Below are 14,611 nucleotides of genomic sequence, written 5' to 3'. Positions count from 1 at the left end.
ATTTTCAATGCTAGAAAATCTTTCCAAGAGCTCAATATTGTATCCGTATACGTTTTCAACACTCCCACACTAAAAACCTTCCACTCGTGCTGCTACTTGCTATGTTACTATTTTACTGTTTTTACACTTACTCATGCTGCTATTTGTTATTTTACTGCTTACACATACTTCCATATCTTCCCAGTTTTGCACATTTCCTCCTGTAGGCTTGACTGTCCTCCCACAATCTTAAGTATATAAATGCAAAGAACTCTGAACCTGCACCCATTCTTAACCCACTGTGTTTTCTAAATCTAAAATATTGCCTTTTTATTGTGGTTATTTCCTTCAGTATATTTTCTTGTACTAGTCTTTGGCTCTAAAAAGGTACCAAATGAGGAGCAATTCTCCAAATTTCACTGTATACTGATATACAATGACAATAAAGGCTTTCCATTTCTATATTTCTTCTGAAAATTACACTGCAGCTCAAACTGCAGCTCATCTCCTGGCATGCATTCAACATCACACACCTGTCAAAGTGTGTGCTAAGAACATTCAAGGGTGTGTGGAGAGAAGAAAGACTCTCCTGCTGACTGAATCTGGAGAGCAGGACTTAAGCTGCACGTTCATCATCTTGTCACATGACGGGGCCTGTTATTCCAGGTCAGCGCTCCTGCTATAAGAGGCTTTATCTATGAACCCTAGAAGTTCGTACAATCGGGCTCCATGACTGTAATTACATTCACACACTAAGCTCAGTAATAGTGGGCTTTCATACTGTAAGTCAGTACCAGCAGTTACAATGAAGAGGGTACGTTATACACTTTGGAGGAGGCATTTCAGTTCAATTCCCTTATTTTTCTGAACTCCAAAGTAAAAATCCATTCAGGAAATGTGACGACTATAATGAATATGAGACTGGCTGCTCAACTCTGCTAACGTGATGTTGTGTGTGTGTTTACAGAACAAGCATTGTAATCAAAAGTGCCTCAAAACAAGCTATGGAACTGCACAGTCAGCCTTATTGTGCAGAACAGCCATGACGCTGGTGAGTTCAGCTGGTCGGCTGACTTCTGCCTATGCTCTTATTATAATTATCTAATTTGAATAATGTAATGTCTTCAAAGGTTGTTTTGGCAGTTAGTTTTCCCTCATTATTCCAGAGTTGGGAAGAAGTAAGATTCATTTTCCTAACTGTAAACTTATCTTTCAAAGTTGCTGATGTGCTCAATATCCCTCGAGACAGAAACACCAGAGTTATCATAGATAATGTCACATTACTAAAGGTTAACAGGTTATGGCCAGCAATTTTAGTTATTTCACTTTCTTTTCTGATGAGTAACATTATTCCTGTCAGTTTTAGAATCAGAAAACGTTATTGTCTGTCACGACAGAAAATCGTCTTAGACACATACAACATCATACACACTGCAAAAAAAGAAAAGTTGGGTGAACTCTAAATTTCAAGGCAACAAACTTCGATAAAATTTTAAGTTGGACAACTAACTTATAATTTTACATTGTAATAACTTTTAATCCTGTAACGCTGCTATGAAATGTCAGCTAATGTTGCCTGACGCTAGCGTCAGTTAGCCGCTAGCGTCAGTTAGCCGCTAGCTTTCGCTAATGACCGAATTTCACCGCTTTCCCGCATTTCACAACAAAGAAATAAGAGTTAGCAGAACTATTGTCCCTTGTTGTGAACCCCAACTTAAAGATATAAGTAACAACAACTCACAAACTTGTTTTTGAGCAGACAACTGGCTTCCTTTGTTGTGCTAACTTACATTATTGCCCTAAATGTCAATAATTTATATTTCCAAGTTTTACCAACTTAAATCACTGTTTTAGGCCAAAAAACACAAGTTGGCTTTTTTGCAGTGCAGTGCAATAAGCCAACTCGAACAACAGACATATTTCCTAAATATATATTTCCTAAAAAACACAATAAAATACCTAATGAAGTTTGATTTCTGCAGGATAAAATTTACAATGTACCATATGTGCAAAGCAGCAAAGTGTCTGTGTGTGAATCATACCTTTTATTTATGATGGTTATAGCAGTGGGAATGAAGGAGTTTTTGTAAGTGCTTTTCTTAGCTAGGGGAACTTTATAACGACGGCCCTATGGAAGTAACAGGCTTTTTTGCAATGTGATTAGGCACAAATCAGAGTCAAAACAAATGTAAAAGTATTAGATCCGTAAGTGCAAAATTATGAAAAAGACTAGTTTTAAGCTACAGATCATTGGGCCCCATGCAACAACTACTCATACGCACAGATTTGTTCTTCAATGGCTTGTACAAGGGATTTAGAAGAGCTCGCTGATTCACAAACTTCCTTGTATTTTGAATGTCCTCACAAACATGATTTACAACCTGATGTAGGAGTCACGCTGTGCTGTTTTTCCACTAATGTATTGTATGTTTAAATCAAAGAGATTTCAAAATCCTGTATAAATTATACATTATAAAGTGAGTAAAAGTTAAGATAAGAATATGTACTGATTTTTGCCAATAAAATGGGAATAATGCAAGTTTTAAGCTCACTGATTGGATATTTCGTACCACAATACATCTTGAGTAGCCGTAAACCTTTCTACTTGCACTTCTTTTGGGTTGGACCTTTGACTTTATCAATCAAAGAACAAGAGATTTTTCAACATTTTACTGCTGTATTTCTACTTCGACAGCACAGCTCAACTCGCCCTATTTTGGTTTTCCATTGGCAAACATTGTGAATAGTACCCAGTACTGTTTTTAGTGCCATTCAGTCGAGGTTCCAAGCCGGCTGAGCTGATTGGCCACTGGAGGGTGAAGATAAAACAATGCAGACGAGTGATAAGTTAAAGAAAATATTCACTGGTATGACATTGAACATTCGGCACAAACCGTCGATTCAAGTCCAGTCAAACCAATCCATCAGTAGAAAATGAGGCCTAAGATGCTCAGGTATTGATTGATGATCAAACCCAAAGAGTTTGAAGCTCATCCAAGCCTGAGAAGTGCTGCACTTGTCAATCACTTCACACTGTCATCAGAAAATTGACCCAACTTTCCTTTTGAACTTCCACAACTTCCAAAATCCGGTCTATCTAAAATAACTCAGTTCACAACTCTAAGAGTGTAACTTGCAGCAGTGTTCAAGTTTGTTTGTCATTCATTGAGTTGCCCAATCCTATCTCAAAGAATTGATTTCAAAATACTATTGTTGGTCTACAATGCACTGAATGGTTTAGGCCCGAAATACATTTATGATCTTCTGCTTAGCTACGAACCATCCAGAACTCTCAGATCATCTGGGAATGGTCTGCTGTGTTCCCAGAGTCAGAACTAAACACAAAGAGGCAGAGTTCAAGTTTGAAGCACCACCTATCTGGAACAACTCCCAGAAAACTGCAGGCCTGCTGCAACTCCCAACTCTTTTAAATCAAGACTGAAGACTTTTCTGATTGCCACAGCTTTTCAGTATTGCTGCACTGTAACTTCTATTCCTTGGATATTTTTTTATAATATTTTATCTGTTCGCTTTCAATTTTAAAATGTTATATTTGAGTGTCATTTTATATATGTCTCTTTCTAATACTTTTAATGTGTAAAGCACTTACAATTGCCTTGTTGTTGAAAGGTGCTATATAAATAAACTTGCTTTGTCTAATTGTAGTGAGTTCTACAGTTCATCCGGTCCGGACCTCAGGAATCCTCTTGGCATAGAGTCATTAATTCCATTAATCTATAGTCTTAATAGCAATAGTATGACCCTTCATTAGTGTACAATGTTGATGTACTATTGCAAAGTGTTTGAGTGATCCACTATTTGGCACCTGGAAATGCTACTAAATCCCCAAAAAGCCAAGAAGTCACTGGCCCGAATAGTATTTTCCCTCCGTGTGATATGTGCCATATCACCTGCCTCAGTTTGAGCCCTCCCACGGTCATTAATTTGTGAGGCAGCTGGCGGCAACATTATTTGCAGAGGAAAAACATCCCTGGTGCATTTTGCTGCAGCACTTTAATGTTTACTCCTTCTGCTCTTTTAATTTTATATTTTTATTTTGTGCACCTACACAAACAGCCTCAAAGCGGCAGCTTGGTGGACCAACAGCTATGCCAGGCTCATTATCAGAACACTGTGGCCTTTTAGATGGGTTGGATAATTCCAGACAGCGCCTGAGCTGGGAAACACACCCACACTGACCCTCTCAGTAGCAGCAGAGCCATAACACACAAATTAACGTGCACACATGTGCGCACTGCAACCCCACCGAACTGGCTTATTTCAGATTAATCTCTATCTACTTCTGCCCTTCCACTAATCTGTCTGTCAGTGGATCTGCCTCTGCTCTGCTGGAAATAACAGTGAGCCCATCATCCTTCTTCTCTGAACTCCTTCTCTTTTACCAAGATGTCAATAAGCTTCAAATAAAACCGAAAAACTGCAGATTTAGGACAAAAAAGAAGCACCATTGATATGGCCAAGTTTCCTTCCTGTTTTGATTCTCTCCTCCAAGTGTTAATCACAACTTCTCCGTCTGGGTAAGGCATTAATAAACAAACACACCTGGGACTCCGGCATTTGTAAAACAAAAATTAAATTATGCTTTAAGCACACTGCTTGCCAGCCTAACAGTGAGATTACACAAATCCATCTCTGTTGACATTTCTCCATTCTCTTCTCTCCTCCTCAGCACAGAGCCAGCATGAATAAAAAAAAGTTGTCTGGAAAGTAAAGTGCCTTAAACCTGCATTCTTTCAAATGGCCAACAGGGGGCGAGTCCACTGGTTGTAAAAAGAAGTCCAACTGTATAGAAGTCTATGAGAGAATGAAGTTACTTCTCACTTGATTTATTTCCTCCGTAAACATTTTCCAAACAATTTTATAGTCTCAAATGTTAGTTCCAAGTCTTTTTCAATACAACATAATGTTGTATTGTGTGAATTATGTTCTGATTTAGAGTCAAATAAACGATAAACAGTGACAAGTCCTTTACACAGCGATCTATCAATCAGGACAGAAGCATAACAATGCATATCCATGGCACCGTGTACATTTAAAAAGCCGTAAACTTTTTTTTGGGTGTTTCCTGTGATTTGGTTTAGACCTCTGTTTTCACTTTATGAAAGTGAATTGTTACATTTTGGTCACCTTAAAATGTCTTGTTCAGAGACTGGTCACACGAAAAGACACTCAAATGAGTAAGCAATCACTTTTCAATAAGTACATTTTTGTCTTTGGCTGTTTCACACGAGGCAAAATTAGCATCTCAATTAAACTGTTAAATGAATCACAGATGCAAGTTACTGTGTTAGAGTAAGCTGGTAACTTGTGCTGCCAGACTGGTCAGCCCGATCCACTCCTTGCTCCCCCCAGCTCCCCCCTTGTTAAAATATGGCCACCTCTGGTTATAAAAATGGGGCGGCTGTGGCTCCGTTGGTAGAACGGTCGCCCAGCGATCCCTGACCATGGCAGCCTACATGTCGAAGTATCCCTGGGCAAGATACTGAACCCCAAAATTGCTCCTGATGCTGCGTTCATCGGTGTACGAATGAACTCCCAATGGTGGCAGGTGGCACCAGTGTGCCCTCGTAGCCTCGGCCACCAGTATGAATGTGTGTGTGAACGGCTGAATGAGCGCAGTCTGTAGTGTAAAGTGCTTTGGATAAAAGCTATGCAAGTGCAGTCCATTTACCATTTAAAAAAACCAAGATGGTGACAAACGAAATGCTGGCTATAGCCCTTTTCACAAGAGCCCCATTGTGTTCTGCTGCCATTTTGCCTTCCAACATTCAAACTGATTGCAAAACGACGTAATGTTGGCGTACATTCACTTTGCACTCCGGCATTACGGAACAAAGTGCTAGGAGACGGTAGTGCTGCGTAACAGAGCAGCAGCAGTGCTTGAACAATAAGTGACGGCAGCAGTGATTGCATTCAAGAGAAGAGAAGAACTGCCCGTCGTGCCGTTTCTCACTGTAGAGATTCTACAGCCTCAAACAAAGTTGTTCTGCATTTTGCTGAACATGATGCGATTACTGTCGGGCTCAAGTGAGAGGCGTGTTTCTGATGATACGCTTACCTTTTCTCATTACTCAAGTGTTGGTCGCACAAATAACGTATGTCACATATTTACATTTACATTTAGTCATTTAGCAGACGCTTTTATCCAAAGCGACTTACAGGAAGAGTAAAAACAAACAATCAAGGTATAATGCAATAAGAGCTATTTGTGCATCAATAAGTGCTGGTGACAATTCTTTGAGGAGTAGAATTATCGTGTGGTACATATTGTCCGTCTTGCCGGCTCCACTGGTTGACATTGATCCCGTCTCGAACAGTCTCACTAGTTTAACGCCTGTTTCTACCAACGAAGGCTGTACAGAGTCGGGATCTCTTGGTCCCCCATAACGCCTCTGGGACGTTCAGATTGAAATCGAAACGTCACAGAGGCGTAAATATATCGGCTTGAAATGGCGGTCTGAAAGTGTCTAGTGACAGTAAGGTCGTACAAAATAAGTGATGACAAAGAAAGAGGAGGAGGCAGTGTTGGCTCTATCCACTGTCAGACAGGGCAGTCAAAACTGGTTTTCAAAGTTGGCCAGATGGAATAATGTGAAGATACCAAAGAGCTGCCTTCACCTCCTGTCATACTTATAACAATGTCTCATACAAATACATTGCATTACAACAATTTCATTTCTAAGGCAACAGAAAATGTCTTTTGTTCAAATTGCAGCCAAATAAGTCAATCAGGTGAGAACAGGTCTTTTCAAAGCATTCCAGCCTTTCTTTCATGTCTTTGGACAGAAATAATACAAAGAACAAGCCATGAGGGATCCTTAAAAATTCTGTGGAGTTGAGAAAAAAGGATGTTGTAAGAGTCTTAGACTCTAAAAGCTGACAACCGTGTCGGCGTTTTAAAAAATGCTTTGTTTTTCTGCTCTTTCTCGAAGTAATCAGAAGCTTTTCAACTTAACTACACTGGAGAGGGTTTCAAAGGGCTGAGAAAATTAGCATTTCTACATTAGTGTAGACAAAGTTTAAATGACAAATGGTTCATCAGGGATTCTTGTTATTGTTCTAAAGGAAAGAAAAGACAAAAACATTCAATAAAAGTGGCAGCTTATTCTCCCACAGGTGGCAGCACATTTCTACCTCTCGCCGAAGAAAAGAACACTTTCCCTCTGACATTTCAGTCACAGCCCCAGCCACATGAAAAATACATACAGGGAGTCAATAAATGCTCCCTTTGCACCGCCCTGCACTCAGTGACCTTATCAAAGAGGACAAAGACCTGCGGAGTGGTCCTCAAAGACAACAAGTACCCACACTCCACTGGGAGGGAGATGAGGCATATTCATGGTAGTAATAAAAACTAAATGAGTCATTTAAAGCTCTGCCAGATCTCCTTCTCTTCTCTCAGTGTTTTTTTTTTTATTGCGTTTGAGGAAATAAATTTGCTAGCCTTCACAAAAATCTGCTGTAAAACTGCTGACATTGATTCACCAGTATCAACACACCCTCTTTTACCAAGAAACCCAACCGAAAGAACAAAATTGATTGTGAATTTTAATCAAATTGATTATCCGTCCTGCAATGCCCCCAGGATGTCTCACCGGTGGAAAGGTTAATGTGGGCTTTTCAATCACAATACATTATACTGAAGAATCAACCGTTCTGGTTTTCTTTAAGCAACAGCCAAGTCCTTCTAATAAACTTTCAATCGATAAGAAACAAGATTACAGGAAGTTTAATTAAATTGCAGCAGATTGTAGGACAGCTTAAAACATTATGACTAGGTATGGGAATAATTAATCGATGATCGCTTAATTGTCGTTAAGAATTTGGTCGATCGTGGGAATTTTTAACCAATCTGTGTATTTTTTAAATTTATCTATGATTGGCATCAGAACTTACTGAACTGAAACACGGCCGAGCGTTCAATTCTGCGGCCGTACGTCAATAAGCCAATGAGCTGAGAATGAAGTTGGATGAAGCTACAGTTTGCAAACTGAAAGTTGCAATAACAACTAGAAAATTTCCTCTGGGGAAATTTTGAAAGGGTCACGGGGGCTACTGCCGGTGTGTGTGTGTGTGTGTGTGTGTGTGTGTGTAATTAAAATCACATAAAGTTACTGTGTGTGTGTGTGTGTGTGTGTGTGTGTGTGTGCGTGTGTGTGTTTGAAGCATGTGTATGCATGTGTGAGGAGTGTGCGTGCTTACGCGCATGTGTGTGTGTGTGTATCTGTAACTGTAATCACATCAAAGATCAAAGGCAATCAGATCAAAACAATCAACAGAATTAACTGACACCTGTTAATGAAAGAGTGACAGCAGCCAGAGGTGGACTGAAATTTCTGGCCTCGAACAGACAGCATTTTTGGCAAAACCATAATACCTATCATTGATCCGACTTCACTTTGAGCGTCCCGAGTTCTTCCTGAACGTCTACATGTGATTTTTTTTAAGAAAAATGAAAAAATGGCTTTGTTAGAGCGATCTAAAAAAACTGTTCCATCTTCCCTTTTTCCAAAATCTCCCTGCGTTTTTAATATGGGAGCCAATGAGGCTGTTGGTGGTGAATCTGTGCGTCGTACGCCCAAACTATAACTCTGACAGCTTTACCAGAGGATTGTGAGACAAATTTTCCTACATTTCTATGTATAAATGATTTCTGTAGAATGGAATTTGCAGCCTGGGGTGCAGTTTTCAAATTTATTTTTTGACAATTTTTTCGCTCCCTCTACACTCTGGCGATGATGTCACACACTGTGACACGAACATTCATTGAACAGGGATTGATAAAAAACTATATGACCTATCGAAACGCAAATTAATACACTAATACACAAGACTTGTGTCTCGTGACTCGTGTCTACTGTTTAAAGTTTAAATGGAGTCTCTAGGTGAAATTATTCCGGAGAAGTAGACGTTTAAAAATCTCCAATTATTGTTCTTTTTCGCTCATTTTTTGTCGCCCGTCCCATTCATTTCAATGCAAAATTTTGGGCAGTTTTTCGCAGTTTCTAAAAATTCGTATTCTGTAGAGAAAAGTAATAGCACACCTTCGCCCCGAGCACTGGTCCCTACAATGGGCCTCGGGGCAATCGGGGCAATCCAGCAATAGCTGTAGGGACCAGTGCTCGGTGCGATTGCCCCGAGGCCCTAATTATAAAACACACAGAAATACAAGAGTATTAATTAGCGCAAAATTAGCTTACTGTATCAAACCTTGCTAGCATGAATTGCAAGGCTTAATGTGATCCAAAACTTATTTAAACACAAAACACATTTAAATATGAAGATTACTGTGAAAACTAACCTCATGCCTCTTCGGGGGCTAAAACATAAAACATTGAACTCCTTGATGTTATCTTTACAGTTTAATATCAGTTGAGTTAGTTCTACGATTGACAGGAAGTCTCTTTTCGTCCTTTCAAAATAAAAGTGTTCATTATCAAACAGGCTTTTGCATAGTAGGCCTACTGTATAAATATATTTTATTTTGCCCATATAAGCATGTTCTGATACCTAGTATGTTTAAAAACATAACAATTAATCAATGAATTGATTGTTAACGTTATACATGCTCAAGTTGGCAGATTTCTTCCAAAAGCCATCCTTACTTTCAATCAATAAAAAAAAAAGATTAAAGGAAGTTTAATTAATCTACAGCAGATTGTAGGAGAGCTACAAACATAATGATTGTTCAATCCAGATTGCAAAAAGTTTAGACGCTGTAAAAAACAGAAAGTAATCATTTGCAAATCCTGTCTGACCTACATTCAATTCAATGCAGAACAACGACAAAATATTTAATGTTCCAACTGGAAAACTTCATTCTGAATTTAATGCACTCTGTTTTTATATACATTTTATGCAGTTTCCTAACTTTTGGAAATCTTGGTTGTAAAAGGGTTAATGTGTAGAAAAAGTAATCCCACAATGCACTGAAATGTAGCTTTGAGCTCTATGGGATTTCCTTTTCTATATACACCTTAATATTTATTTTTGCGAAACACTGCCATCAAAATAAATTAGAAATGTGGATTAAGTGTGTTTTTATTCCAATCAATTTTCAATTCAAATGTCAAAAGAGCAGAGATGGAACAATTATTTAGAGAGGATGGACACTGAATAAGGTTGAATGCTATTAGTTCGGAAGTTAGGAACTACCTCACTTCCCCTAAAATTAATTTATCCAATTAATTTTTCAGCCTGTAGCCACAAGATTGATTTAACCCTCGGAACCCCACAACGCCAGAGAGTTTGAAATTAAAAAATGTCCAATTGACACAATTAAATCATAGTCAGAAACTTATCTATGGATGTAGATCTTTTCAACGTTTTGTTTTTTCAAACAATTCATGTATGATGAACCCATCTGATAGAAAAGCATGAATCTAATCTTAAAATTGTGATATTTTACCAAATCAGTGTATGTTTCTCTCTCGCAAAAATAAACTGTTTGTACCGACCAGATGGTGTAAAAAACAATAAATTCTGCCCTTTTTAGTGCAAATATGAAGTCATGAATCACTCTGCTGTGTGATGTGACGAAAAATCAGTGAAACTTTTAACTGTCAACCCCTAGTTTGGCCAAATAAATCATAAAAGAATTTGAACTTGCTTTTTGTATGATTTGTGGCATTATAACTGCTCTATATTGCACAAAAGTCATGTTTAAGTTTTGCCTATTTCCAGCCACGACTGTGCCGTTTCCATAGAGATGCAGGACTTATACATTGCAGTGAAAAACAAGGCCACAGTGAGTACAATGTGACAGGAGCAAAAAAAACACCTTGAAAATGCTAAGGGTTAGCTTAGACTGCCTACACTTCAGATATGAACTGCTACTTGTTCAGTCTACCTCAAAGTGGCGTCTACAAATTAAAATGAATACTGCAGCATCCCAAAGTTATAGAAAACAACTAATTGGATTATGTATTGCTGAGGGAGTTGGGAGAAGTACCTCTGAATATGAAAAGTTGGGTGTACACTACCGGTCAAAAGTTTTAGAACACCCCAATTTTTTTTATAAATAAGTTTTTTATTGAAATTCAAGCAGTTCAAGTCAAATGAACAGCTTGAAAGGGTACAAAGGTAAGTGGTGAACTGCCAGAGGTAAATAAAAAAAAGGTAAGGTTAACCAAAACTGAAAAATAATGTACATTTTCAGAATTATACAAGTAGGCCTTTTTCAGGGAACAAGAAATGGGTTAACAACGTAACTCTATGGAGTCTTGGGCTATTTTGTCCATTTTTGAATTCTTTTCATGTCTTTGTAAGTCATTTTGTGTCTTTTTTTGGTCATTTTGTGTCTTTTTTTTGTCATTTTGTGTCTTTTTTTGTCATTTTGTGTCTTTTGGTGTCTTTCTTGGTCATTTTGTGTCTTTTTTTTGTCATTTTTTAAGTCCTTTAGTCCAACATAAAATGTGATTTTGAATCTTTTTTTTAACTTTCAAAACACTATCATGCTCAATAAAGAATTTTAAATGTTGCAAATGTGCATTCATTTCAGAGTACACTGAGACATTAAACTGCATTATTTTCAATTAAATTCTGGAAAAGTTGGTGTGTTCTAAAACTTTTGACCAGTAGTGTATATCGCAGTAATTAGAAGAGGCAGTGAAAGCAATAATAATAACTCACTCTTCTTAGCAGCAGCCATGTCACAGGAAGCGGTCCAGTTCCGACACAGTTGGACACACACTGTCACAGCGTTGTCATCTCAGCAGTCTGACCTCAGAACAACCCTGCAAAACAAGTTAGGAGAGAGAAGGGCAATGAGGGAGAAGCATTTAGCAACATAAAGCGAGCTGGAGAGAGAAAGAGGCAGGAAACAATAGGCGATGATTGGATGAAGAGTAGAGCGCTGGAAGATAAGGTGAAGGTTGAACTTAAGAGTGAAATAAAACGGGGGGAATAATGGCTCGCCACATTAAGCTTCCTGGGGTGTTTTTCTTTCTAAATGCATGACCTTAGGTTAGCTTGTATTTCAGCTGAGAGCACAGCTGTGCTGTCACAATCCAGGAGTACCACAGACTCCCGACAGAGGCTTCAATTAAAGGAAAACAACAAAACAGTCTAAGAGGATTAGCTGGGGGCTGAAGCTGCTGTTTGTGGGCACCGCACAGATGGAAAACGTTCATCACATCTCTGGGAGGTGCTTAATATAGATATGGAAATAAAAGCATGAAATAAAGAAAATAAATGGTAGCACATGAGTGAAAGGGATAGTAAGTAATCTACTGCTGCAATAAAAGTTAAGAGGGCGGACGTTTTTTAGCCGTTACTGCTCTTATGCAACAAAAACAAACGTGTTCAGTCTGACAAGTTCCTCCAAAGCTGTGACTTCACATTTTATTAAAAACAAAGTGAAAGCTTTACATAACCATATGTAATTTGTTAAAATAAATCGCTTTATTCTACATTCCTCATTTAAAACATTGCCAAGAAAAGCTGTTTTGAATAACTAGGTTACGAGTTTCTGTTAGAAGAGGTAACCAAAACTTAGCTTAAAATTGTAATATTTCTGTCAAAATAATTTTATTCCATATCTCACTTAAAAACATATGTCCCCCTTTATATGATCTTGAGCTCTTATGATTTGGGAGACAAAATTATTTTTGAAGCCAGTTTCCTTTCAGCACCTTCAGTTATTACTATGAAAACAAATGAGACAGAAAATCAAATATTATTTTCTCTAAGTTCCAACAACCGATGGCATCATTATAAACTGGACATTAGTACTGTCATTAAAAAACTTGAACTTCCCAACAGTCCTCATACAGATCATAGGTAACAAACGTTTCCCTTAGAAAAAGTTACCAAAAACTTAGCTTAAAATTGTGATATTTCTGTTAAAATCACTTTGTTCTTAATTTGTCATTTAAAACGTCTCCAAAAATAAAGTGTTTGTAATAACTAGATCCTGTTAAAAACATTAGATTCTGCTCCTCAGAGACACTGTGAAGCCATGATTGATTCTGCTGAGACGAACGGTCACGTGACGAATATTCACTGAAAATCTCTTTACACAGAGCTGAGAGGAGAGGACAGGAGAGGCTGTAAAAATTTTAGTTAAATATGTATTATTATTAATTATGTATTACATTATGTGGAGACCCCCCCCCCCCCAACAATCATGAAAGATGTGGGCACTTGGAAAAGTTTTTATGAAAAGAATTATCAGAAAACTAAACTTGAGTTTTTTTGCAAAGGTTTTAGATAGATAGATAGATAGATTACTTTATTCATCCCCGAAGGGAAATTCGGTAAAATAACTTTATTTAAGAATATTTAACCCTTTGAACCCCAACCACTGAAATGTATGTTTTCTTTAAAAGATCGGCAAAAATACACCATTTATCATAGAAAAAACTGTAAAAAACAGGCATTATTGTGGAAATTTGAACTTTCCGCCAGCCCTTGAACGGACAGCAATTTTAAGAATTGAAATCGTTTTTTCTTTTTTATGAAAAATGTCAGTATAACCGTATTTAATCATGCAAAAAAAAGACATTTTTGAGTTGTTTCCACTTCTAGCCATGATTGTGCTGATTCCATAGAGCTGCAGGACTTATAGATTGCAGTGAAAAACAAGGCCACAGTAAAAACACAGTGTAAAAAAAAAAAGCAAAACATTCCCCGATTCCCCCATTCCTTGGGGTTCGGAGGGTTAAGAAAACATGTGATAATGTTGAATATCATAATAACAATATTACTTAAATAAACAGCTATCACAGTCAGGGTTTCCCACAGTGTGTTGTGAGCCTGCGGTGGCACCGGGCCAAGTTTCTCTACAAACAAACATCTACAGTCGTAGGAGCCAAATATTTACCCTGACTTTCCACATCATCTCAGCACAGGTAGCCTGACAGATGAGACTCATGTTTGCAGCAATAGATACACTTCTTTGCAGTCTGACTCAAGGAAATCAGGTTTTAAACCTATTCTAGACACTGCTGGTCTAGCAGCAGCCTTGGAAATGTTCTTGTACAAAAATACCAACTGTGCCAAGTCTGACCTTGTTCTTAGAAATCTGTGATTCCTCTTAGTGGGTGGTGTAACGGTTTAATTGTTCCTTTTTACACATTTCCTAACAGGAACCAGTCACATCTGCAAGACTAGTGACCCCAAAAACCCCTTGTGGTTTGCACTTCTTTGTTTTACTGTCGTATAGGCTGGGAACGAAGGGTCTTTTGCTTTTCCTGTTGCAACATGGGAGGGAAGGTTGTCACATTATGGAACAGGAAAAATGTCACATCCACTGAGAGTAGGTTGGAATCAGCGAATGATCTACTTTTGGTAGGAAATATCAGCGCTGTTTTAGGCGCCTAAATGGGTCGCTATGATTAGAAAACCACTGATGAGATTCAAATGTACATGCCTCCAGCTGTGAGAGCAGCAGGGTGACGCCAAAAGCACGTCTGATTGGATGGAAACAGCTTTGCAACAACTTTGCTTAAAGGTGTTTGCATGAATGCTTGAGGTGATTGTTGTCACATCAAATACATCACTTGCTTTGACCACTACCACGGTATTCAGCTTGCTCAAGGTTAATTCATCTTTATTACATAATGGATAGTATTTCTGTATCATGACCTAATGTCAGTAATATGTCTGAGAA

The 14,611-nt window shown here is 38.2% G+C and overlaps 1 protein-coding gene across 2 annotated transcripts in view; it reads right to left on the bottom strand.

The window, feature by feature from the left end:
- LOC131989586 (adipose secreted signaling protein) overlaps positions 1–14,611 on the bottom strand; it is a 57,014-nt gene that overhangs the window by 36,554 nt on the left and 5,849 nt on the right. For both annotated transcript variants that reach the window (XM_059354856.1, XM_059354855.1), the window contains exon 2: positions 11,632–11,735. In XM_059354856.1, coding sequence (XP_059210839.1) covers positions 11,632–11,650 — 19 coding nt within the window. In that variant the 5' untranslated portion in view covers positions 11,651–11,735. The remainder of the gene's footprint in view (positions 1–11,631; positions 11,736–14,611) is intronic.

The sequence above is a fragment of the Centropristis striata genome, chromosome 17 (genome assembly GCF_030273125.1).
Source record: "Centropristis striata isolate RG_2023a ecotype Rhode Island chromosome 17, C.striata_1.0, whole genome shotgun sequence".
NCBI classification, from domain to species: domain Eukaryota; kingdom Metazoa; phylum Chordata; class Actinopteri; order Perciformes; family Serranidae; genus Centropristis; species Centropristis striata.
The sequence above is the reverse complement of the archived record's forward strand: the minus strand, read 5'-3'. Positions and strand labels throughout refer to the sequence as shown.